General features: G+C 40.1%; 1 protein-coding gene across 3 annotated transcripts; it reads right to left on the bottom strand.

The window, feature by feature from the left end:
* Nucleotides 1-1,274: 1,274 nt before the first annotated feature.
* Nucleotides 1,275-21,765, bottom strand: surf4l (surfeit 4, like). 3 transcript variants are annotated; one of them, XM_010868339.3, is made up of 6 exons: nt 21,509-21,765; nt 13,754-13,940; nt 12,918-12,994; nt 3,739-3,782; nt 3,378-3,564; nt 1,275-3,043 (listed from the first exon to the last, which is right to left on the bottom strand). In XM_010868339.3, exons 1-6 carry the CDS (start codon nt 21,554-21,556, stop codon nt 2,777-2,779), a joined length of 810 nt encoding a protein of 269 aa, XP_010866641.1. In that variant the 5' UTR covers nt 21,557-21,765; the 3' UTR covers nt 1,275-2,776. The 3 variants fall into 3 exon arrangements, with proteins under 3 accessions (XP_010866641.1, XP_010866642.1, XP_019899580.1); XM_010868340.3 differs by having other exon boundaries at nt 21,616-21,765; XM_020044021.2 differs by lacking the exons at nt 12,918-12,994; nt 21,509-21,765 and having other exon boundaries at nt 13,754-13,815.
* Nucleotides 21,766-26,519: the final 4,754 nt, after the last annotated feature.

The raw sequence follows: 26,519 nt of genomic DNA, 5'->3' as shown, positions 1-26,519 counted from the left end.
TCAAACTAACACACACACTACGCTAGCATACATGTGCATACACATAGGTATTTTAAGCTAACGTTAGCATACTTTTAAAACACCCTTTTAACTATAAGCAATCGTCAACCTGAAATCAACAGCTATCGGTAGTAGCCTAATATAAATTTTAAACAAACCGTAACGGGCTAAATAACTCCATATTGCTATTATCAGTAACTTACCAGGTGCTTCCCGGGAGTTGTTGCCGCCATGACTCAATATGGCAATATGGTCCATCTGCGTCTTGTAAACAAACCGTACGAAAGTCGGAAGTTGCGTGCCAGCGGGGGCGCGGCGTGAGCGGGCGCGGCGTGAGCAGGGGGACTGGCGTGAGCGACTGCTGCAAGCTGCATTTGGACCCTTCTCGTCTTATGGGCAAAATTAAAGAAACACTTCCGGGTCACGAAAATCTGGAATTTTTCAAAATAAAAGACACCAACGTATTACTTCAAAACTGAGATAAGTTGAGTTTATTAATTGTTTAAGAAAATGTACCTCTCAAAACATTCACAACAATTCAAATATGATCATATTTAAGAGTAATCTCGATAAAAAGTGGGTATTAAAACACGTTCCAAGGGCAAAATTCAGACAATGCCAATGACTGAATATGCCCTTATGGATATGACTGTAAAGTCGTCTTTTGAAAACAGAACGCAGCAGATAAAACAAGGGGATGTGGCTTGTTCGCTATCGTCAGCAGATTCAGAATATGTTGCTGTCTTTCGTTAATTAGGTATTGACGATCCAAGTCCGAATCTTGAATATAAAGCTAACTTCACCGCAGTAGTTTTATGTATGCTGTGGGTGATGCGTTGATGCTGTGAAGTTAGCTTACTAACCCCAAATCCTGCTTTCGTAGCATAGGCCTCTGGTCCGCTCTCAGTATTTTATACAGTTCAGTGTTGAATGTGAACAAAAACACCAAAATGAGGTTGACCAGCGCCTAAAAGTCATGCCAAATGTAAAGCTAGGTAGGCTCAAAAGCACCAATACTAAAGTCAATTAGACCACAAATAGAACACTTTAGCCACCACTCCCTTGGAGGACCTAAGTTAGAGAGAGATTTCTCTAGGAAAGATTACAGAAGCCATCAAACATCATACTTGACCACAGAGGGAACACTGATCAAGTGTGTAAGGCAAGAGAATATGTGGGAAGAATTGAAAATTGTTGTTCACCAAATGTCCCAATACAACTTTGCTACCAAAGGTGCCTCTGCAAAATATTGAGTAACAGGGTGAATACAGAAATATTCTGTTTTGCATTTTTAATTCAGAATAATTTGCAGATTTATTTTTCACTTTGACAATATGAACTTTTGTTGTGTTGAACAGTGGCACAACAAATTAAATCCATTTTCATTTCATGTTGTAACAAAGTACAAAATAGAAAAAAGTCCAAGGGGGTGAATACCTGTTGTAGAGGCATGCATTTGTCATTACTTTATAATATGTCTAAATAGGTTAAATATATCAAAGCCAATCAACTTTTTCTAAAATTGTAATTAAAAAAAAGTAGAAAATTAACAGCTGTCTACCTGGAGATTCAAAATAGCAGGGTAGGCTTAACTATTGTTTTAATTAGCACTCAATACCAACAGTAAGAGATATCCTACAATGACAGTGAACCATAATAAAACACACACCAACATTTACTCCTGGTTTGATTTTAAAACATTTTCAAAACCACATAATAGAAAAGCATTTTTCCTTATACTTTATTCAATGGAAAAACAAACTAATTAAGACTAAAGACAACAGGGCTTTGATGCTAAATGGCCCAATTTTGCTAAATGATACAGAGTACTATAACCAACTGTAAACTTTAGACAAATGGCAGCACTCACACCTTTTTCATGGAATAGTTTAACAGGCAACAAGGAATCATGTGACAAAATTATTAAATGTAAAAAATAGAAATGCTGAAGCTTACAAGCTCCCCACCCCCCTCCATTTTACATGTAAATGAAGTGGAAACCGTTTCAAGGATAAATCATCTCTACCCTTATGTGAATGTGTCTATAATGTGTCAGGTAAGCCTGAGGTTTTCATGGACGTCTACAAGGCATTTGAATAGGCACACAAAAAAGAAAAACATAAATAATAGAACGCAGACCATGTTTCACCAAACAAAGCAGCAATCATGCCTTTATGTCAAGTTGTCACATGTCAATTATTTTCTTAATCCCTTGTTCATCAAAACTCATTATTTGATAGAAATACATTTGCCCCCTCATAAAAACTTACCTGACCAAAATATAGTAAATTTGTAATGCATCTATTTTGCAAAACCAAATCAGCACAAAAAATAGCCACAGTTATTTATACATTACCAAAACAATCCTCTAAAACAGTGGTTTGTGTCTTTGGTTAGGGGGTGGCTATACCAATGGCATGGAAACAGAAGATGCACCAAAGTAGGACACATTGAAAAGTAAAACAATTACAGTATACAAGTACAAATACACTGTTAAAAGGCAAATAACAAATAAATGGCTAGGTCCTCAATGTCCCCAAATAGAGCGATGGCCACCTCGTAATAAGTAACCATAACAAAATAAATATTGCAAACCATTACAGGTGCCTGTGGAGGACAGTCTTGTAGAAATGAGCTAGAGGGAAGGGAGACTAACATACAGCCAAGACCAAGAGTGACAGTGCTGAGGTGGTAGATGGTGGAGGGGCGTACTGCTTAGGCCATGTTCGGTGAAGGTTGGGGTGGGTGGCGGGGTCACGGGGTCCTTGATGGCGTCTCACCATGATTTCTTCTTCTCGTCCATTGACACGCCACCAGGCCCCAGTGCCACAATCAGTAGCAGCCCGCCGATCACTGACATGGTCTGGAAGAAGTCATACTTGAGAAAGTCATGCATGGGCTTGTAAGCAGGCACTGTCCAGAAGGCGTTAAAGTACACGTTGACCCCAAACAGCCACAGCACTAGGGTAAGGGCTGCCAGCTTGGTCTTGAAGCCGACTGCCACCAATACAATCAGAGCCATGCCGACCAGGTTTTGCAGAATCTAAAAACGGAGGGTCAGCAATATAGTAGGCAAATGGTTAGTGCAATTTTCAACGGTTTTCATGACCAACATGTCAATATGGCTAACTCCCAATGTTACGCGTAATACATACAAACAGTTGAAGAACACCATGATGATGTGCCTGTCTGTTGAATAATGATGTAAAACATTGTAGCAAGTTGTCAAACAGAATGGCACGTAGACCTGGGTACTATTAAATGCTTTCTTCCCATGTGCAATGGACAATGGAAGTCTGAATCCTAAGGAAAAACTCTATCCAAAATTAGAGAACAAATGGCATTTGAACCAGCATCAGCAAGAAATCAGTACTCACAGAGATTAAGCTGAGGTCAAAGTGCACCAGAGTCATGAACATGAGCACCAAGAGGACCCGTCCTCCCAGCTGCATGTACTGCTTGGGCGAGTGCTCCCCCATGGACGGCACCCCGGCAAACATGCTCTTGCCTTCCCCACGCGATTCCGCCAGCAACAGCAGGAGACCTCCACCGAGAGCTAGGTTCCTAGAGAGAGGGAAGAGTGAGAGAAATCAAAGAAGGAGAACAGCAAGATTTGCATGGGGTTATATCTCATACTCTGTGGTGGCGAGACTTGTGCGCCGAACAGCAGGACTGTTGAATAAAATCTGTCTTCCTCCATTCAAACGTATAAAAAAAAGTTAGTGATCAAAGACTCACCTCATCAAGAATTTGAGATCCCATAAAATGCTGTAGGCAATAGTCTAAAATGAAAACATTAAGAATTGGTGTCATTAAAGTACATATGCATCATTATTAGAGAATACACTATCATGCTTAATTTGTCACTGTATTAAAAAACGATTTGCCCCATTGGGTTGAATATTTGACACTGAACATGAACCGATAAAACATTTGAATACATAAATAATGTACAGAGTAATGCTACACATTGCTGCTTTTGAAAGAAAAAATATCACTCAATATCACACTAGCTGCAATGACTGCAACACTTCCTGTTTGAATGTGTTATGAGAAACCTTTCTAACACGCAGGTTATTATGTCACTTATGTGAGAAAGAATAGCTTGTTTAAGGTCCTGCCATGCAATCTTAAATGGGTAAGGTATGAACACTGACAAGGCCATTTCAAAACACAAAGAATGTGTTGTTTTTGAGCCACTCCGATGTAAAGGTAATTTTTCGGTTTGAATTGTTCGTCTGATTGCATAACCCAACTGTGCTTCAGTTGACGGACAGATGGGTTGACATTCTCCTTTATAATTCTCTGATACAGAGCAGTTTTCCAGGTATGGAAAATCCATCCAGTCATGTAATAGACTGGTCAACAACTATAGGAACCATGTGACCAATTAACTGAAACAATTTATGCCTTACAAGGCCAACGATGGCAAGCTGGACTGGGAACCCCAACTTTCACTTGAAAATAAATACTAAAATGCAATGAGCATGGTGGTAGAAGAGGATTATCAGATCCCCTATTAGTGAAGAATGAACATCCTTGCTCTGAGTCACAAGAAACACACACACACACACACACACACACACACACACACACACACACACACACACACACACACACACACACACACACACACACACACACACACACACACACACACACACACACACACACACACACACACACACACACACACACACACACACACACACACACACACACACACACACACACACACTTCAGTAATTCCATTCAAAAAGTGAAACTTGAATAATGTAAACATTTATTCCAAACAGACTGATATATTTCAAGTGTTTATTTCTTAAAATCTTGATGATTATAACTGACAACTAATGAAAACCCCAAATTCAGTATCTCAGAAAATTTGAATATTGTGAAAAGAAGACACCTGGTGAAGACACTAGGTGCCACACTCTAATCAGCTAATCAACTCAAAACACCTGCAAAGGCCTTTAAATGGTCTCTCAGTCTAGTTCTGTAGGCAACACAATCATGGGGAAGACTGCTGACTTGACAGCTGTCCAAAAGATGACCATTGACACCTTGCACAAGGAGGGCAAGACACAAAAGGTCATTGCTAAAGAGGCTGGCTGTTCACAGAGCTCTGTGTCCAAGCACATTAATAGAGAGGCGAAAAGGAAGGAAAAGATGTGGTAGAAAAAAAGTGTACAAGCAATAGGGATAACTGCACCCTGGAGAGGATTGTGAAACAAAACCCATTCAAAAATGTGGGGGAGATTCACAAAGAATGGACTGCAGCTGGAGTCAGTGCTTCAAGAACCACCACGCACAGACGTATGCAAGACATGGGTTTCAGCAGTCGCATTCCTTGTGTCAAGCCACTCTTGAGCAAGACACAGCGTCAGAAGCGTTTCGCCTGGGATAAAGACAAAAAGGACTGGACTGCTGCTGAGTTATGTTGTCTGATGAAAGTACATTTTGCATTTCCTTTGGAAATCAAGGTCCCAGAGTCTGGAAGAAGTGAGGAGAGGCACAGAATCCACGTTGCTTGAAGTCCCGTGTAAAGTTTCCACAGTCAGTGATGGTTTGGGGTGCCATGTCATCTGATGGTGTTGGTCCACTGTGTTTTCTGAGGTCCAAGGTCAACACAGCCGTCTACCAGGAAGTTTTAGAGCATGCTTCCTCCTGCTGACCAACTTTATGGCGATGCAGATTTCATTTTCCAACAGGACTTGGCACCTGCACACTGTGCCAAAGCTACCAGTACCTGGTTTAAGGACCATGGTATCCCTGTTCTTAATTGGCCAGCAAACTCACCTGACCTTAACCCTATAGAAAATCTATGGGGTATTGTGAAGAGGAAGATGTGATCCGCCAGACACAACAATGCAGAAGAGCTGAAGGCCACTATCAGAGCAACCTGGGCTCTCATAACACCTGAGCAGTGCCACAGACTGATCGACTCCATGCCACGCCGCATTGCTGCAGTAATTCAGGCAAAAGGAGTATTGAGTGCTGTACATGCTCATACTTTTCAGTTGGCCAATCTTTTTTTGTATTGGTCTTAAGTAATATTCTAATTTTCCGAGATACTGAATTTGGGATTTACATTAGTTGTCAGTTATAATCATCACAATTAAAAGAAATACAAATTTGACATATCAGTCTGTGTGTAATGAATGAATATAAAATACAAGTTTCACTTTCTGAATGGAATGACTGAAATAAATCAACTTTTTGATGATATTCTAATTATATGACCAGCACCTGTATATATACAGTAGGGAACAAGTATTTGATAACCTGCAGAGTCGGCAGTGTTTCCCACTTACAAAGCATGTAAGTAATTTTTATCATTGGTACTCTTCAACTGTGAGTGACAAAAATCCAGAAAATCACATTGTATGATTTTTAAGTAATTATTTTGCATTTTATTGCATGACATAAGTATTTGATACATCAGAAAAGCAGAACTTAAAATTTGGTACAGAAACCTTTGTTTGCAATTACAGAGATCATACGTTTCCTGTAGTCCTTGACCAGGTTTGCAAACACTGCAGCAGGGATTTTGGCCCACTCCTCCATACAGACCTTCACCAGATCCTTCAGGTTTCAGGGCTGTCGCTGGGCAATACAGACTTTCAGCTCCCTCCAAAAATGTTCTATTGGGTTCAGGTCTGGAGACTGGCTGGGCCACTCCAGGACCTTGAGATGCTTCTTACGGAGCCACTCCTTAGTTGCCCCAGCTGTGTGTTTCGGGTTGTTTTCATGCTGGAAGACCCAGCAACAACCCATCTTCAATGCTCTTACTGAGGGAAGGAGGTTGTTGGCCAAGATCTCGCAATACATGGCTCCATCCATCCTCCCCTCAATACGGTGCAGTCGTCCTGTCCCCTTTGCAGAAAAGCATCCCCAAAGAATGAGGTTTCCCATCAAAGAATGAGGTTTCTCATCAAACCACATGACCTTCTCCCATTCCTCATCTGGATCATCCAGATGGTCATTGGCAAACTTCAGACGAGCCTGGACATGCGCTGGCTTGAGCAGGGGGACCTTGCGTACGCTGCAGGATTTTAATCCATGACGGCGTAGTATGTTACTAATGGTTGTCTTTGAGACTGTGGTCCCAGCTCTCTTCAGGTCATTGACTAGGTCCTGCTGTGTAGTTCTGGGCTGATCCCTCACCTTCCTCATGATCATTAATGCCCCATGAGGTGAGCTCTTGCATGGATCCCCAGACTGAGGGAGATCGACCGTCATCTTGAACTTCTTCCATCCACACGTGAGGTGGATGGATTATCTCGGCAAAGGAGAAGTGCTCACTAACACAGATTTAGACAGATTTGTGAAAAATATTTGAGAGAAATAGGCCTTTTGTTTACATAGACAAAATCTTAAATATTTGAGTTCAGCTCAAGATAATTGGGGGCAAAAACAAAAGTGCAGCGTTTATAATTTTGTTCAGTGTATATTACATTCACACCCAGTATCTCACAAGAGTGAGTACACCCCTCACATTTTTGTAAATATTTGAGTATATCTTTTCATGTGACAACACTGAAGCAATGACACTTTGCTACAATGTAAAGTAGTGAGGGTACAGCTTGTATAACAGTGTACATTTGCTTTCCCCTCAAAATAACACAACACACAGCCATTAATATCTAAACCGCTGGCAACAAAAGTGCTGCGGTTTGCCATTATTTTTGTAGGTCGGTTGTTGAGTGACATTCGAGTGAGTTGATGGTCATCTAGGTCAGTGGACAGTTGTTATCACCCTCTGACGGTCTGTAGCTTTGTTGTCCCCAATGTCTGTTGCTTGACCTTTTTCTTATGAACCGCCCTCTTTGAAATGTTCAGGATGGAAGCAACCTGACGCTCACTGTATCCTTCTGGCAGTAAAGCCTGAAGTGAAGCCGACTTTTCCTCACTAAAAACATTTCATTTAAACTCTTTGGTCATGCTGAAATTAATTAATTTTTTTATTCAAATTACCTTTGAGGTATTCCTTGCACTGTTTTTGCTATCCAGCTGGCCCTATTACAAGAGGATAGTGAAAACCATAGCAGTGGTATCAGTACCTCTTTAATTAAAATGAGGTGTGCCTGTGTTGGAATTTATCAAACATTCAAATGGAATAACTGCCATACATGTAGAGACGCTGATTTAAAAAAAATTAGGAGTGGTCTCTTAATTTTGTCCAGAGCTGTATATATATTCTTATTTTAGTGGAATAGTATGATGTTATCTGATAATACTTCTTAATGAAAACGTAGCAGGAGGCATTGCAAGAATAAATCCTTCTGCAGATACAATCATGGAGGTGAGGTCTTATCTGGAGGAGCCCCAGTGATACCCTTGAGTGGTGGGAAAGTCAGGCTTTGGTTTACCCCAGGCTATCCAGAGTCATGACCCAGAGATTGTATACTGTGGCAACATCAATTCGATCCGAGAGATCGAAAAGGACGAAAAGAATCAGCCCTGCAAAAGTGAGACAACTTGCTTTTTTAACACTAATCTTCCCTGAAGAAGGACCTCTTTATCCAACTACTTTGTGACACACTGGATATGAATAGGCTAGTTGAACCCTGAGACATGTTTATAGTTCGGCTAAACGATTAGAACTGCCATGCTGATCTGGTAATAATAATAATATTACTCAATACATTTTTCCTTTAACCATTATACATTAGTTAATGTGTGTTACAATGTTTTGTTATTGTATTCTATTGTAATCTGTTCGATTATTTCAATATAAAAAAAATGTCAACACAATGAAGAGTTATTGCAATGTTAACAAGATTTTGCACTAATAATTTTGAGGCATGGAACCTGCTAGGATTAAAATGCATCTTTTTCAGTGAAAGATAAATAAAAAAGTGTTACTTTCCAAAGCTTTACTAAGGCAAGTACATGTAAATACGGCCGTTAGATAGTTTGGGCTGATTAGAGAAATGTGCATAATCATATTTGCAATAAAGTGTGATTTTAAACGAAGAGCAGTTTTGAGAGCCAAATGAACCTTCTCTTAAGTGAACTGGTCCAATTGAGCCGGATCACTAAAAAGACTCAAAACTCCCATCACTATATTGCACTAATGGCCAATGATAGCTTGGTCACGTTGTATAGGTCCCGGACTTTTAAATTAGCCAATCAACGGCATTGAAAGAATAAGCAATAAGTCTAGAAATCATATCTTTGGTACCATGTTCTTTTTCGTGAGTGCAAACACGTGTCAAGTGAGAGCTGGGGGGTTTCGAGAAGGCGCGGGTGAATTCTGAGATGTCACAGAGAATTTCCATACAACGACATCTGTGCTCTCACAATGTTTATACTCTCGCGCGACTGGTCCTTCCCTCACACGGCTTGTGTTTCTGCTCTCTCGACTGAAAATGTTCCCCTCGGAGTGGCACCGGCACGCGCAGCTTGCGTTTATGCTCTTGACAAAATGTATTCTTCTCAAAGTTGCAAGTGTGTGCGCATGAGTTGAGACGCCACAGCATACCACGTGACGTGTGTGCACTTCGACAGCATGTGAGTGAAGATAGGTTCACCACCCCTTCCGCATGTGTGAATCAGACCAGACTTTGCTATAGGCTATTACCCAGAATCCCTGTAGTGTCGTGACATTTCAAATAGCTAAGCAATGGGGAAGCAAAACGGTTGTTTTGGCGCAGGTAGGACAACCAGGAAGAGTGGCGACAAGCAATGGAGAAGGAATGTATTTTTAAATGCAAGTTAAAATTCTTCTAGTAATATACTGGTGGTGAGTTCTAGGAGGAGTACAGCGAACAGCACAACTACGGCCAGCACCATTTTTTGGTTTCCTGAGCCCAACAGAAGTGACGTGTACTGAACTGTCCCGATTCTGCTCTTAACGGTTTTGGGCCCATGCACACTAACGCCGCTAAGTGCACTTTCAACAAGTGTGTACTTCACGGAAGACCTTAGTGCGTAGTGCAGATATTGGGACAGGGCCTTAGAGACAGCGAAACGAGTCAGAGGAGCGAAAGAAAAAGACAAAAGTAAGACGATGAGTGTAGCTCAGGGAGACAATGGCCTTAATCATGAAACCCCATAAAATATTATAGATTTGAACGTTGGGAGAGACTTACGATCACCTCTAAGTGTAATTCACAAAACTGTTGAACCCAAGCGTGCCGCACAAGCCCTGAAAAGTGAAGCCAAAACGTCTCGATCGCCCCCTGGTGAGTGGTCCCAGTATAGGTCATAAACCCCGCCCTCCCCATGTTATTCAATGGGACGCGAGACCAACTAAACAATTAAATTACCCTTCAAATATATTTTTTCCGAAGCTGGTTTCTGTCATTTACTGTAGTTTGTATCACGCTAATGTAAATTCAAGAGTTTGTTTTTAAAATAAGTTTGTTTTTAGTTCGTTATTTAATGCTCTAAAAACGGTGGTGTGACGTCGTGATTCACAGCTGTGATTGACAGCTATCTGAGCCGAGGAGCCACTGAATCTTCGGAGGACTGAGAAGATTGTAACTTTACATTTAATCTCTAAATTTCTATAATTTATATAATTTCACACGGACATAATGGGTTGTTCTGCAGTACATTGTGCTAACCGATCTGGCATTTCCAATCGATCTTTGAATTTTTTTCGGTAAGTTACATTTATAAGCTATTTAATTAGTAAATAAATGTAATGGGCTAGCTAACGTTAGCTAAAAGACAACAAGCCTCGTTAATAGCCATGTTAATAGCTAGCAGGTGATCGTTAGCTAGAAGTTACCAATTATTTTTGTATTAGACCTATTCTAAATTAAGGTTAAACATGATTTAAGTTAGGCTATAACATATCGTCTAGGTTTAACAAGCAAAGGTTGTACTGTACTTGGACTTGCGATTGATTACGGTATGTGCATTCTGCGAGGGAGAGTGAGGGTGGGGCACAGGGGTGGGGCCGTTGATTTTGCGGCTTTACGGCTTTACTTCCTTCTCGCTACTGCGCATAACTACTGCGCAGAACTGGTCCCAAGATCGCTATCTGCGCAGACGCAAGTCCAAGATGTCAGCGCCGTATCAGGACACTGGTGGCTTCATTTTTCACCAATGGAAAAGAGCGAAAGGGCGTCGTCCATTATTTATACAGTCTATGGTTGAACCTGGTCGAAATGAGCATAGATGTCTTCGCAGATTGATAAATTGGATAAAGCTGTGGATGCAAGAACATGCTGCACCGGTCCTTATTTACACATGACACACCCGTAATTTATACGGGTGTGGCGATCAGCAACCTATGAATTGACAGATTTCAACATAAATTACAGTCTGAAACGGCGAATTAACCATTCGTCATTCTCCGTGACGAAATCAGCACAGTTATGGAACACTTTCGCATCTCAGCCCAGAGCCCGTTAGAAGAGCAAGCTCTAACATCATTGTGGTAACTGCTCAACCCAGAGCCACTGGTTTATTTATCCTCTCACTAGTCAATTTAAGACCTGTTAGCTAATCAAGATGCCTGCCACCGAAATTATAACAACCATTTATGATCTCCAAGTACGTCGATACAGCCTGAGAGAAAAGCAAGGCAAAGCAAGTTTATTTGTCTACCGCATTACATACACATAGGCATTTCAAATCTTACAAACGGATGAACAGCAGAAGAGAGAAAATGCAGAATAAAGTGAAATAAATACAATAGCCTACGGTAGAGATACAAATGTACCACAATATCAAATATTGTATGTGTTCTTCATCTTATTCTATATTACCTATTATTATAATTGTGGTTGTTGTTACTCAGGCTGTTACGATTGTTGTTTTGCGTGATAATGATGGTCATATTGCAAATCAAGCATCATCTTACTTTTTTGTCATTGGTTTACACAGTCTCCGATCAGACGTGAGTGTGATCGTAAGGATACGACAAAGATAATATTGATGAATACCAGCTCTGTCGGTGAAATTATCTTATGATAATTTTAAGATCAAATTTGATCGTATGCACATTTCATGAATGGGGGCCACCGAAACAAGAGATTGAAGAGGAAACGTTTGAGGCCAAAAATGTACGTAATGGACTGTAACTGTAATTTTGATCCATGTGACAAAAAGTATTACAAAAGTATAATCAAAAATAAATATAAACATTTTGGCATTAAATGGAGTCGGGAGTTTAGTAGACTGCACAATAAAGAATGAGTGTACGGAACTAGCTATAGAGGCAATGCTTCTAAAATGCCTTTGCACTAGATTTGAGATTTAATCAATAAAAAAAAATCTCAAATTATGTATGAGCTGCCAAGAAATACAATCGGCACCTTCACATAGGCTGAAACACAGGACTCTTCTAGGAAACGGCGTTTAGATTCCACTAAAAAATGAGGGCATATCCTCAGAAAAACTTGTGATTATTTTCAACTTTGTCACTGAAGTACAGTACAACAAAATGCAGTTAGCATCTAACCAGAAGTGCAAATAAGAGGGCAGAAAATGTACAAGTATTAAGTATAATGTATGTACATGTGGGATGTATAGATGTATAAATCCAAGTGCAAATGGCAGTTCTAAACCCCAATTTGCCATGCGCATCCGGTACTCTAAAAAGTTGGACAGGGTTGGCAGGTCTGCTGTACCACCAGTACAATATGTCCTGTTCCATAGACATGGTCTTTATTTATTCATGTTGTACCAGTCCAATAAGACTTTCAGTTGAAATAAACCCTTGTGTTGTAAGAAAATGTGTGGTTTTCATATATTATATATATATATTATGAGGGGTTTTCCCATAACGTGTTTTTACGTATGTTTAAGAAGATCAAAATGAATATCGATATTGCAATATTCATGATCAATATTGCAATATCACATTTTGTCAATATCATGCAACTCTATTAAACATGCACTAAATATTATAAAAATTTGAAAGGGTCAAGATTGTCATTGAACATTTATAGACTTACTTGTAATGCAATGATTCCAAATAATCCGAAGCAGGCATACTGTACAAAATTCCTACTGAGAATAAGGACACAGCTGCCTGTTTGAAAGGGTGATGGACATAAGGACAAAAAAATAAAGTTATTATTATTTGGCTACCACTCCCTTTCCCCATTTCCAGGGCTGAGCACAACTGCAGCTGGCCAGACCAGTCCTCATCTCTCATGTTAGCAGATCTTCCCAGCAATGTCAGAAATGGCACAATGTTGCATAATCAGAGGTGTAAAAAGTACAAAACATTAGTAATATTGTTTTCACTAGTTTTGGGACGTTCCTAATCTAGACCTAAATGTCCAAGTAAATGGAGTTTATAACTCACCAGTGGCCTTAATTTGTAACTTTAGACTTTTCTTTCACTGAATAGTTATTAACTCCACTTACCTGGTCCTTTAGATCTTATTTACAAACGTCCACTAAAACAGTGAACAACTGCCAAACCGTGCAGATAACTTTTTACACGTCTGTCCTAGTGCCTAGTTCAGTAGCCATTGTTAGGTAGTAGGGATCTATATCTAGTCATTTTCTTTATCAGTAACTAGGTGGTAGCTCAAAAAAAATGTATGAAGGTAGTGTTAAGTTCTTTGCCATGTAGTTCACTACTGGAAATACTAGAATTTGTGCTAAATGTTTTTGTCTGTGAAGCAATACATTCATGTTTTTATTAGCATCAGACAATTCTCACTTGAAAGTGTTTAATTGAAAATTGTACTACAAAAATTCCAGTATATAGCAAAATTATTTTGTTATTGTACCAAATGTGTATGGTATGATAAAAAAGAAGACCCAGACAGTAACTCACCTAGTTGTCCTAGTAGATTCACTAAAACGAAGCAGGCGGCCAGGAAGTAGCCACAGTTCCAGGTAGCCTCGATGTAATCCCGCTGCTCATTCCACTGGAACCACATGCGAATGCCATCCTCTAGGAAGGTGCTGATAAGACACAGGCGTGCCACATGAGGAAGGTATTGCTTGGTAACTCTCAGGAACTACCAGAAAGGAGGAAGAGGACATGGTTTAAGGATAAGACTGCTATACTGGTCAATTGCTAAACAGCTAAAACATCCTTCAAAATTGAAGAGGTGCAGAGGGCAACCAGATTTGATGCATGGGGAGCAACTAGGGGTTAACAGTCTTGCTTAAGGACAAAGACAAACTTTGTTCTCTGGTTGGAGAACAGTTATTGTCAGACAGTAGCTAATTCACAATGCATGCAGCAGGCATTGAGATTACATTTTCTCCTAGAATCAGTTTCATCTCCTCCAAACCATAACCATCAGCAGGACAATGAAAAACAGATCCAGGATCAGATCATCTAGGAGCAACTTAACTATGTAGAAAATGTAATGACTTGTGGCTGTCCAGGCAGATAATCTTAAGTGGTTAACATCACTGGTTAGTATTTTTTTTTTTTATGCATTTGCATAGTAACAATAAGTTTTAAAAGGCCTCTTGGTCCCAGACAGTTATTTGCTTAGATAAGCTACCTGTAGTCGGTTGAATCTAGTGATCGGAGAAGTTAAGAGCATTGTGACAGTAGTACTTGTACTCTGATGTTGGACTACAAGCTAAGAGAGCTGGGATCAACCTAAAATATTTTTAATTACTGATATTTTACATTGACAATCCCATAATTTTACTAATTTAGTCCTATAAACAAAGTAGCCTACAGGCACTGCCATTTTAATGACTCAAAGTTCCAATAGAATGGGCTGAGGTGCTACCACCATGGTTGGGAAAGTAAGTTAATTATTTGAACTGAGTTTAGTAGGATTACCTGGGGAAAAACTGATTTAACAAATTTGCTGATATCCAAGGGCACATTCAAACCCCTGGATGGTATGAGTCTAGAGAGACCATACAAATGCCTTTGTTGACAATAAACATTGCTTTGCTGAGACCAGATACTTTTTGCAGGTTTATCTTTCCTCTCAGCCGATGTTAAGCTGCGCAATTAAGGGTGTCGACAAACAAATATCCAATCACTAACAAGGAGACAATTCCTTAGTCGAAAAACAAAGCATCTTTCTTTCATGGTGAAAAATAGAAAAGCATGCTAGTCAAGCTAGCTACTATACGGTGTCTTCAGAAAGTGTTCAAACTTGAGTGGTACTGTGTGATGTCATACAGACAGTTATTTGTAGAAAAGCCTTTGGCAATTATCAGAGTTGAGTCTTTTTGGTTATGCCACTACCAGCTTTGCAGACCTGGATTTGAGCAGCTTCTCCCATTCTTCCTTTTAGATCCTTTCAAGCTCTTTCAGATGGATGGGGGCAGCAGTGAATTGCAATTTTCAGGTCTCACCACAGTTCAACGGGGTTCAAGTCTGGGCATTGAATGGGCCACTCAAAATCATTCACAGACTTGTCCCAAAACCACTCCAGTGCTGTCTTGTCTGTGTGCTTCAGGTCATTGTTGTGCTGAAGGACAAATATTTGCTCCAGTCTGAGGTCCTGTGCAGTCTGGATCCAAGCAATTTTTATAACCTTCCCAAGATCTATGCCTTAACACAACATCGCAGGTCTACTGAAAGTTCCTTGGATATACACTGTGACATGTGGAACCTTAGATATGCATATGGCATTCTAAATCATGTGTTATTAAATTAATTTGCCACAGGTGCACTCCAGTCAAGTTCTACAGACATCTCACTGATAATCAAGACACAGGATGGATCTGTGCTCTATTCAGAGCATTATGGCAAAAGGGCAAAATGGAATTCTTATGTACATGAGATAGTTCGTTAAATTAATTTGCACACATTTTACTTTGTCTTTATGGTATGTCTGTAGATTAAAAGATTTTGCCACCAATTAAAAACATCATGAATGCATTTTTTTTTTACAAAACATAATGGGAGAATGTGAAGGGGTATGAATACTTGTAAGCACTATTCTGCTTACAATATCATGTTCTGCACTTTATCTAAGATGAAGGCAGAGAAAATGCACACCTAGTTAAGTGTGTTCCTGGGTAGTGTTTTTTTTTTTATATATAAAATGAAAAGGCTACACACTTTGGATGCTTTGATGCAATCCTTTATTGGCAATAATTCAACACTCAAGCTGTCTTCATTAGAGTATAATGACAAACACTGCATGTCACATACTTTGAAGTGCTTTTGTGGTACAGATCAGGTGATTGATATGATAACAATGATTGCCACATATCCATCTGCATTCAGATTCAACAACCTACCTTTATAAAGCTTTCTGTAGCCAAATCATCTGCGTATCTGTAACTTTAAATTCCGGAAATGTATTCCATCTTGCCTTAAATTATAGAACACTTATCCACTTTCTAACGGTACATATTGGCACCTTTCTGAATGGGATACCACACCACTAGCGCCACTTTGATTGACCAATGTAAAAACACATCATGAAGTAGTGTAGGGATAATTTTTTTAATAAGTGTGCTCATCGTTATAAACTTAATTACGATCTGTGTCGATATCGCCCAGCTTTAGGCTAGGCTATATTTGTACACTAAAGTAATCAAATTTATTTATAAAGCCCTTTTTACAACAGCAGTTGTCACAAAGTGCTTTACAGAGACACCCGGCCTTAAACCCCAAGGACCAAACAACTGTAGTGTTGAATTTAAAAGTAGGCCATTAGTAGCAAAAGAAGGCTGGTCTATTACACAGATGTGTATCAAACAGCAAGATAATACTTTTTTATGCGGTTTAGACTAGAAAACGGGAACCAACACTATAACCACGGTACACTACCGTGTTGGTGGGTCATTTAACCGACAGCAGAGTGCTCACTCAGGTTTCAAGAGTGTTGATTCAATATAGGAAGTAGCCCAATTTATCATAAAATAAATGGTAGAGTCGGTACATAGCTCTTTGCAGGTTAGGTGCAAGGTTTAGAGTAGAGCTGGCCTTGTGTTACTCAAATATGTCATACTAAATGGACTGCAGGCAAACAGATAGCAGTTCTCCAAACACTGCCTCGGTTTAATAGTTTACAGCATCTCTGCCATTAGGGGACACTTCTTTTCCTAATTTGACCAATAGATGACTTAATGGAGTCAGATTTACAGCACTAGCAACGTTGTGCTTCCCAAATTGCATCCCATTTACTACGTAGTGCACAACTTTTGGCCAGGGCCCAAAGGGCTGATACATTTTTTTACAGTATGATGGTTTCATTTTGATGAAAGAAACTTTAACAAATTTGTGTAAGAGGTACATATTTTTATAGTGTAAATGGGTGAAAACATCAATTGTCATGTCTTCTGAGGTAACATAGGACATATATGGGACACCTTTCCAACAGATACTCCACATGGCTACTGAGGTCTAAAGATGATGTCTCGCTCAATGTGTATTGGAGTGTGGAATGAACTGGACGGACCTACAGAAGTTGGGTTCTGTAGGTCCTTCCATTACCATAAACAAAATCCCCCCCCCCCCAATTTATTTTTAAATTATATACATATATCCTTAAGTTGCAGTGAAAGACTTGTCACTAATGTGAATTGGAAATAGTATGTCAATATTATCTTCACTGAAATGAAATAGTTTCAACAATAATGAATGTAGTCTAAACAGGCTCTTAGCGCCAGTTTGCAGAACCAGTCCCTGCAATGATGTTTGGTTACATAAGGACCAAACAGACAGAAAAGGTTATTAACGGTAGCCATGAATGATAGTCCTATCACAATAGTTTGTCCGTGTTACAGAGGGAGATATGGGATTTTGTTTTGTAATGAGCTTTGCCTGTTGACTGTGTTGGCTTAACCTTTTTGAATGTTATACCTGGTAAGACTTCTGTTCACCAGAAAATTAACGCTGAAGAGCACAGAAAAAGAATGCCTACCACTTTTGTGAACACTTAGCAATATACAGTGGGTACAGAAAAGAATCACCCCCCTTTAAAATAATCACATTTTGTTGATTTGCAGCCTGAAATGAAGACAGACACAGTTTTTGTTTCATTCAGCTGTATTTACTCAGTGCAACTTATAACATCCAAGTGAAAGATACCAACATGACAGAAATAAATTACAAAACAATCACTGAGTTGGAAAAAGGATCACCCCCTTGTCAGTATTTTGTTGTCCCTACTAACTTTGCACATCTAGACGTTGCAATATTAGACCACTCTTCATTGCAGAACTGCTGAAATTCAGTTAAATTTGTGGACTGCTGTCTTCAGGTCATTCCACAGATTTTCAATGGGGTTTAAGTCCGGGCTCTGACTAGGCCATGCAAGGACATTCACCCTTTTCTCCTTCAACCACTGTGTGGTCAGTTTTGCTGTGTGCTTTGGGTCATTGTCATGTTGGAAGGTAAATCTTCTTCCCATTGACAACTGCAGAGAACAGCAGATTTTCCTCAAGAATTTGACAGTATTTTGCCCCATCAATTTTTCCTTCTATCCTGACAAGTGCTCCAGTCCCTGCTGCAGAGAAACAACCCCATAACATGATATTACCACCTCCATGCTTTACTGTAGGAATGGTGTTATTTGGATGGTGAGCTGTATTGGATTTTCGCCAGACATATCGTTTGGCGTTGAGGCCAACTAATTACATTTTAGTCTCATCCGACCATAACACCTTTTTCCACGGGGCCTTAGAATCTTCAAGGTGCGTTTTGGCAAAGCTCAGTCATGACTGCATGTGTGGCCTTTCTTGAGGAGTGGCTTTTTTCTTGCAACCTTCCCATACAAGCCACATTTGTGGATAATTTGTGATATTGTTGTCACATGCACACAATGACCACTCTTTGTCATGAATTCCTGCAACTGCTCAGAGTTGCTGTAGGTTTCATTGAGTTTTTCCAACTCAATGATTCTGTTTTTTAATTTGTAATAATTTTTTCTGGCAAGTTGGTATTATATCTTTCACTTGGCTGTTATAAGTTGTAAATACAGCTGAATAAAACAAATTGTTTTTGTCTGTTTTCATTTCAGGCTGCAAAGCAACAAAATGTGATTATTTTAAAGTGGGGTTATACCCACTGTATTTGTAAATTCCTCAGAAGTCCTCACAAGTGACCCAAGTAAAATACTGACAAGTGAAACCTTTTTTCTAGTATTCACTTTCCTGAAAGGCTATTTTTAGTGCAGGGTTATGGGTGGTCCAATGGTCTAAACCGCTGCCTCCATGTACTGTTGTAGTGTGGGTTCAAATCCAGCCCATTGCCCTTCAGCAAAAATGTTTTCTTGTATCTTTCCACAATTTTCTGACAAACAAAGCAGATAAAAATGCCTGAAATGGTTATTTTATAAAAAAGAGAATGATTTGGGTTTAAGATTAGGGCAAATAGGATTTTCAGTGTATGTCAACTGTTACTCTCTAAAAGGTCCCCAAACTGTCCTCATTAAAACCATTCAAAAGGTGTCTGTGTTTAAAGCAGCTACAATTTGTGCATGTTTGAGCTTGTAGGCATTGAATTGCCAAACAGATTACCAACATTAATGAAATAATGTTGCATACAATACCGTAACACATAGAGGCCTATTTGTTTTTTGTTTAAAACTTAATAAATGATATGGATAACTTAGTTTTTGCTTTGTAATATATATTTTTCTTTGACAAACATTTACTTAGCCATTTAAAAAGGGACACCAAAGTTGATTGCCCTTAAAAACCCATCTTCTCTTTTACTAATCCTAAACCTAACATGTATGCCTAAACAACATAGCCCTAATGCAAAACTAATGTTGCTTAACTGTAACTTTCGTCATAAATGTAACCAAAAATACATATTTTTCAAAATGGGGAGAAACATTTTCTCATTAGTAACTTTATTACAAAATAAACCACAATGATGCCATTTTTTGGTCCCTCTTATTTAGTTAAGTCAGAAACACCCACAGCACAATTTTTTTTAATACCTTCAATTATCTGAAACACTGTTATTACATCTCAAACATCAACAGCTTCAGTCAGGACATGATTCAGCCGTCCTTGCTAAGCTCCACCCCTAGACAGCAGACATCCACATCAGCAGAGCCAAAGCAGCAGCATAGCCAATCACAGTTCACTGAGTCACTTGCCATACACAGCTCAAATGAATGGATATCCCAAAGAGTAATTTAATAGAGATATGTATGTGGATTGATCATTTTTACTCCACAGCCAATCATTAGTCCTTAATTTAAGTGGTGACTTTTAATCCAGCTCATCCTTCTCAACCCACAACTCGCACAAAATGAGATCTACACACTGTCTTTGTTATGTAACTCACACCAGGTTAAGATGGCAATGAAATATTGGTTGAATGCTGAAATATTTCTTCCATAAAATGAATTGGCTAGCATTCAGATTAAGTTCAAATGAAGAGTTTATTCAACATTCTGATACAGCAATTGGCAGCAGCAAGTGTGAAGATGACGGCATCCACTGCTGAAGCTTCGTTTCACATAAACTAAATCAACATAAAAAACAGCACCCCAGCACTTTTATTGAATACAAGCAAGAATTCAGCTCTTTGGAGTGCTTTTGACTGACATAGAGAGCAGGTTTTCAGACCAAGATAAACAGAAAATGAATAATTATCCAAGACATCGGTTTCAGAAAGCAAACGTCAAGGCTAATGTGGAGATGACAATCAAACAGAGCATTTTGCACATGTCTCTGGCCACTGGGACAGTTCTTACTAAGGCAAGGTCTCTAAACAGGATATCCCCCATGCAATCACAAGTGAACCTTTAGAATGATCAAAACCACAGATCTGCAGTTTGCAAAATGTCTTCAATTCAAGTTGTCAGCACATTCTTTCGGTCTAGCCATGGCCATATCCAATCCACATTGGCATCGTAGAGACACAGTGCTCAAGTTCTTGCCACTGGTTGTAAAAGTAGAGCTGTCGACCCAAAACGTGTCCCCGAAAATCGTGTATGTGCCTATTTGTGCACCATGTCATCAAAAACACTAACTTTCAAAATAAGGAAATTCATGGCTAGCTGAGATTATTCACATAAACAACATATTACACATCCAGCCCTAAGTGATCATTTAAATATTTATTTTAATTTCCCAAAATGCATCCTTAAGATTTAAATCAGGAAAAGCTTGAAAGAGCTAAAGTTATCCTTATTTCATATAACGTATACTTTGTCATTCCACTGAGATTAGTAGGTGAATAATTCTGCACGACACGTAAAACAATGTCTAATTAAGTTATATCTTGGCTTTTCAGATTGAGTCATTCATGATGACAGCACAGCTACAACAGAGCAACAGGTTAACCATGAAGCATGACTCGAGTCCTATCCTGGGCGCGAGACTGAAGTTCAACAACCTAACACTAACTGAGCACAGTTTCATCATCAATGTAGCCATGGCCGGAGAAAAATAACGGCCAAACTTACTAGAGGTAGTAACTAAAACTGTTTCTGTCTCGTGGCTGTACAACTGCAGAATGCCAAACAAAGACAACACAATATGTTCACACGACTATGAATACGTATTAATATCCATTCATTAAACACGTAATCCTCGTTCTAGTTTCGCTATCGTGAAATTGACAAGATCTCCTCCACTAGATGCAATGACTCTGCCGTGGCCGCCGGGCCTTGGTCAGAGCGTCGCCTACCTGGTCGGCCACGTCCTCCGCATTGCTCATCAGATCATTCTGCCCCATATCACGCTCCGAGTGTGGCACTTCCCGTGCCACTGCAGTCTCTTAAAATTCTAACTAACCAGTATTAGACTAGCCGACTTGCTGGTTTCTCAAACGTCAGCTTCTCTTCGTCGAAGAACTATGGAAGGGCAAGAGCTACGTCCGCCCCATAATGCATAGCGCTAGGTTGCACAGCTCCCCCTCTAGGTCGCCGTAGTGATTGCATGCCACGTATACTGATTCTTCCAAGTGTGACTGTCCCTCAAGAAGCTCACCAGATGAAACGCATACTTTTGAGTGAATCAACCCGAACTCGTCATTACACCATAATTAGTTATGAAGATCACCTCATAGCCATGGAAATACTAAAACAGGATAAGAACTGAGGAAATGTAAAGTGGCCTTATACAAGGGTTAGAGTAAATTCTGAATTGAGTTTGTGAATATAATGGAACACAACGCGACATTGGAACACAGGAGTGATGGTTGCTGATAATGGGCCTCTGTACGCCTATGTAGATATTCCAATAAAAATCAGCTGTGTCCATCTACAATAGTAATTTATAACATTAACAATGTCTACACTGTATTTCTGATCAATGTTATTTGAATGGACCAAAATTTTGCTCTTTTGAAAACAAGGACATTTCTAAGTGAACCCAAACTTTTGAAAAGTAGTGTATGTTGAGTGGCTGCGAAATTATTTGCAATTAGTTTTTTTGCATTAACAACACAGTGTACCTAATAATGTGTCCAGGGAGTGGACTATCTTGGGAAGGGTATATAAAAACAATCAAGAGTGTTGAAAGTCCATAAGTACACAAGGGGCTCCAACATTAGGAAAGTGAAAGGATTATGGAATCAAACCCTGGCACAATGACCACTCTGACAGAACAAGCCTGATGCTTTTCAGCTAAAGGGACTGGAAGATTTGTAACACTCTAAAAATAAAAGGTTCTTCAAGGATCTTTTAGGGGTTCTTTACCTTGAAATTGTGGAGAACCCTCTGCCCACTATCTATTCCCCCATTTAAATGTTTTCTCATTTGGGGCTGATTTTTCAGGGGATGATTCTTTAATGATTTATTAAAGAACAATCAAAAGGATTTCCTTAAAATAGAATTTGACATTTTTCCATGAAAAACGTAATGTAAAGGAGGAAATAATAAATCACATATGTAACCCAATTATTAAAAAAAAGGAAGAGAAATAAAATGTGTGTTCTTGAACTTGTTTAGTATATATTCTAGTTCATTATAATGTTTTGCAACGTTAAGATATATATTTTTAACATAAGTGTCAGGAGCAGTAATACTGGTTGTGATTGGTGAATGTGTCCTAAGAACGGGTGGGGGGGATCGCGAGAAAAAAAGATGGTTAGAAGCAGGAAGCGTGCTCGGAAAACTTGGCTCGTCGTGTCGAAAGATATTTCTGTATACCGTGTGTTTTACCTCCCAGTATAGATTGTCTAAACAATACGCTGTCACAAGGGAAATAGCTTGATGTCTACTCGATGTTTAAGGTGTTTGTTTACAACATTTATTCCGCTAGCTTGCTCATTAGCATAGTTGGTAGCTAATACTAAACAGTATTAGAAGAATAGCACCTTTAAACTAGCGGGTGTTAGCGGTCTTGTTTTATATCAAGCGTTATATACTACCGACGTGGGACGCAGATAACCAGATATCGCTCTGAGCTAGACCTGGATGCTCCGAGTTCCTCTGGCTCCGGATAGGAATCAACGACGTAATCCTTCGTTTTCTATGGCCAGAAACCAGAGAGCAAGTACAGGTGCTGGTCATAAAATTAAAATATCATCAAATAGTTGATTTCAGTAATTCCATTCAAAAAGTGAAACTTGTATATTATATTCATTCATTACCCACATACTGATATTTCAAATGTTTATTTTAATTGTGATGATTATAACGGACAACTAATGAAAATCCCAAATTCAGTATCTCTGAAAATTTGAATATTACTTAAGACCAATACAAAAAAATGATTTTTAGAAATGCTGGCCAACTGAAAAGTATGAACATGAAAATTATGAGCATGTACAGCACTCAATACTTAGTTGGAGCTCCTTTTGCCTGAATTACTGCAGCAATGCGGCGTGGCATGGAGTCGATGAGTCTGTGGCACTGCTCAGGTGTTATGAGAGCCCAGGTTGCTCTGATAGTGGCCTTAAGGTCAGCCGAGTTTGCTGGCCAATTAAGAACAGGGATACCATTGTCCTTAAACCAGGTACTGGTAGCTTTGGCATTGTGTGCAGGTGCCAAGTCCTGTTGGAAAATGAAATCTGCATCTCCATAAAGTTGGTCAGCAGCAGGAAGCATGAAGTGCTCTAAAACATCCTGGTAGACGGCTGTGTTGACCTTGGACCTCAGAAAACACAGTGGACTAACACCATCAGATGACATGGCACCCCAAACCATCACAGACTGTGTAAACTTTACACTGGACTTCAAGCAACGTGGATTCTGTGCCTCTCCTCTCTTCTTCCAGACTCTGGGACCTTGATTTCCAAAGGAAATGCTAAATTTACTTTCATCAGAGAACATAACTCAGCAGCAGTCCAGTCCTTTTTGTCTTTATCCCAGGCGAGACGCTTCTGACGCTGTGTCTTGCTCAAGAGTGGCTTGACACAAAGAATGCGACAGCTAAAACCCATGTCTTGCATACGTCTGTGCGTGGTGGTTCTTGAAGCACTGACTCCAGCTGCATTCCACTCTTTGTGAATCTCCCCCACATTTTTGAATGGGTTTTGTTTCACAATCCTCTCCAGGGTGCGGTAATCCCTATTGCTTGTACACTTTTTTCTACCACATCCTTTCCTTCCCTTCGCCTCTCTATTAATGTGCTTGGACACAGACCTCTGTGAACAGCCAGCCTCTTTAGCAATGACCTTTTGTGTCCTGCCCTCCTTGTGCAAGGTGTCAATGGTCGTCTTTTGGAAAGCTGTCAAGTCAACAGTCTTCCCCATGATTGTTTTGCCTACAGAACTAGACTGAGAGACCATTTAAAGGCCTTTGCAGGTGTTTTGAGTTGATTAGCTGATTAGAGTGTGGCACCAGGTGTCTTCAATATTGAACCTTTTTGCAATATTCAAATTTTCTGAGATACTGAATTTGGGTTTTTCATTAGTTGTCAGTTATAATCATCAAAATTATAAGAAATAAACACTTGAAATATATCAGTATGTGTGGAATGAATGTATACATTATACAAGTTTCACTTTTTGAATGGAATTACTGAAATAAATCAACTTTTTGATGATATTCTAATTTTATGACCAGCACCTGTATATACTGACAGGACTTCATTGAAGTACTGGATAGTTTTGTTTAATTTGCTCATGAGAGTGAAGTGACCAAACAGCAATGTACGCAAGCGTCATACTGGGCCTACATCGTGGTTTTACATTGGCCAGTCTACCATATATGCTTGTGAATGCATACATTTTTGTGATAATTTGCTTTTGGGTAAACATTGCATTTTTTTGTTTTGTGCCATCTTGTTATATATGTATATAGTCTATAATACAAACTGAGTTGACAACTGCTTCAATTAAGTGTTTATTGTTAGATCTGGTTGAAATGTGTCACATGAATAATAATCTAAAAGGTAAAAGTCATATTTCCTTGATGCAATTTCTTAAGTTGTTATTAGTATTTAAAGGATTAGTTCACTCTATAGAGACGAAAATAAGAACATAGTTAATGACTACATTTTGGTTAGGGCAACTTGCAATAATAAAAAGATTTGTTCAAATAACTCAGGGCCCACCCATATGGCATAAACGTGGGATGGGGCGCTACACATATACAGGCAAGTCGTTGATAAGATCTCTCATCAGAGCTCATAAAACAGACTGGTGTCGCATCGCATCATCTTCCGCTTAATCCGGGGCCGGGTCGCGGGGGCAGCAGTCTAAGCAGGGATGCCCAGACTTCCCTCTCCCCAGACACTTCCTCCAGCTCTTCCGGGGGGACACCGAGGCGTTCCCAGGCCAGCCGGGAGACATAGTCCCTCCAGCGTGTCCTAGGTCTTCCCCGGGGTCTCTTCCCGGTGGGACGGGACCGGAACACCTTCCCAGGAAGGCGTTCCGGAGGCATCCGAAACAGATGCCCAAGCCACCTCAGCTGACCCCTCTCGATGTGGAGGAGCAGCGGCTCTACTCTGAGCTCCTCCCGGGTGACCGAGCTTCTCACCCTATCTCTAAGGGATCGCCCAGCCACCCTGCGGAGAAAGCTCATTTCGGCCGCCTGTATCCGGGATCTTGTCCTTTCGGTCATGACCCAAAGCTCATGACCATAGGTGAGAGTAGGAACGTAGATTGACCGGTAAATCGAGAGCTTCGCCTTACGGCTCAGCTCTTTCTTCACCACGACAGACCGATACATCGACCGCATTACTGCAGAAGCTGCACCGATCCGTCTGTCAATCTCCCGTTCCATCCTTCCCTCACTCGTGAACAGGACCCCTAGATACTTAAACTCCTCCACTTGAGGCAGGCACTCTCCACCAACCTGAAGTGGGCAAGCCACCCTTTTCCGACTGATGACCATGGCCTCGGATTTGGAGGTACTGATTTTCATCCCCACCACTTCACACTCGGCTGCAAACCGTCCAAGTGCATGCTGGAGGTCCTGGCTTGAAGGGGCCAACACGACAACATCATCCGCAAAGAGCAGAGACGAAATCGTGTGGTCCCCAAACCTGACACCCTCCGGCCCCTGGCTGCGCCTAGAAATTCTGTCCATAAAAATTACGAACAGAACCGGTGACAAAGGGCAGCCCTGCCGGAGTCCAACATGCACAGGGAACAAGTCTGACTTACTGCCGGCAATGCGGACCAAGCTCCTGCTTCGGTCGTACAGGGACCTGACAGCCCTTAGCAAAGGACCCAGGACCCCATATTCCCGAAGCACCCTCCACAGGATGCCACGAGGGACACAGTCGAATGCCTTCTCCAAATCCAC

The sequence above is a fragment of the Esox lucius genome, chromosome 13 (genome assembly GCF_011004845.1).
Source record: "Esox lucius isolate fEsoLuc1 chromosome 13, fEsoLuc1.pri, whole genome shotgun sequence".
Taxonomy (NCBI): Eukaryota; Metazoa; Chordata; class Actinopteri; order Esociformes; family Esocidae; genus Esox; species Esox lucius.
The sequence above is the reverse complement of the archived record's forward strand: the minus strand, read 5'-3'. Positions and strand labels throughout refer to the sequence as shown.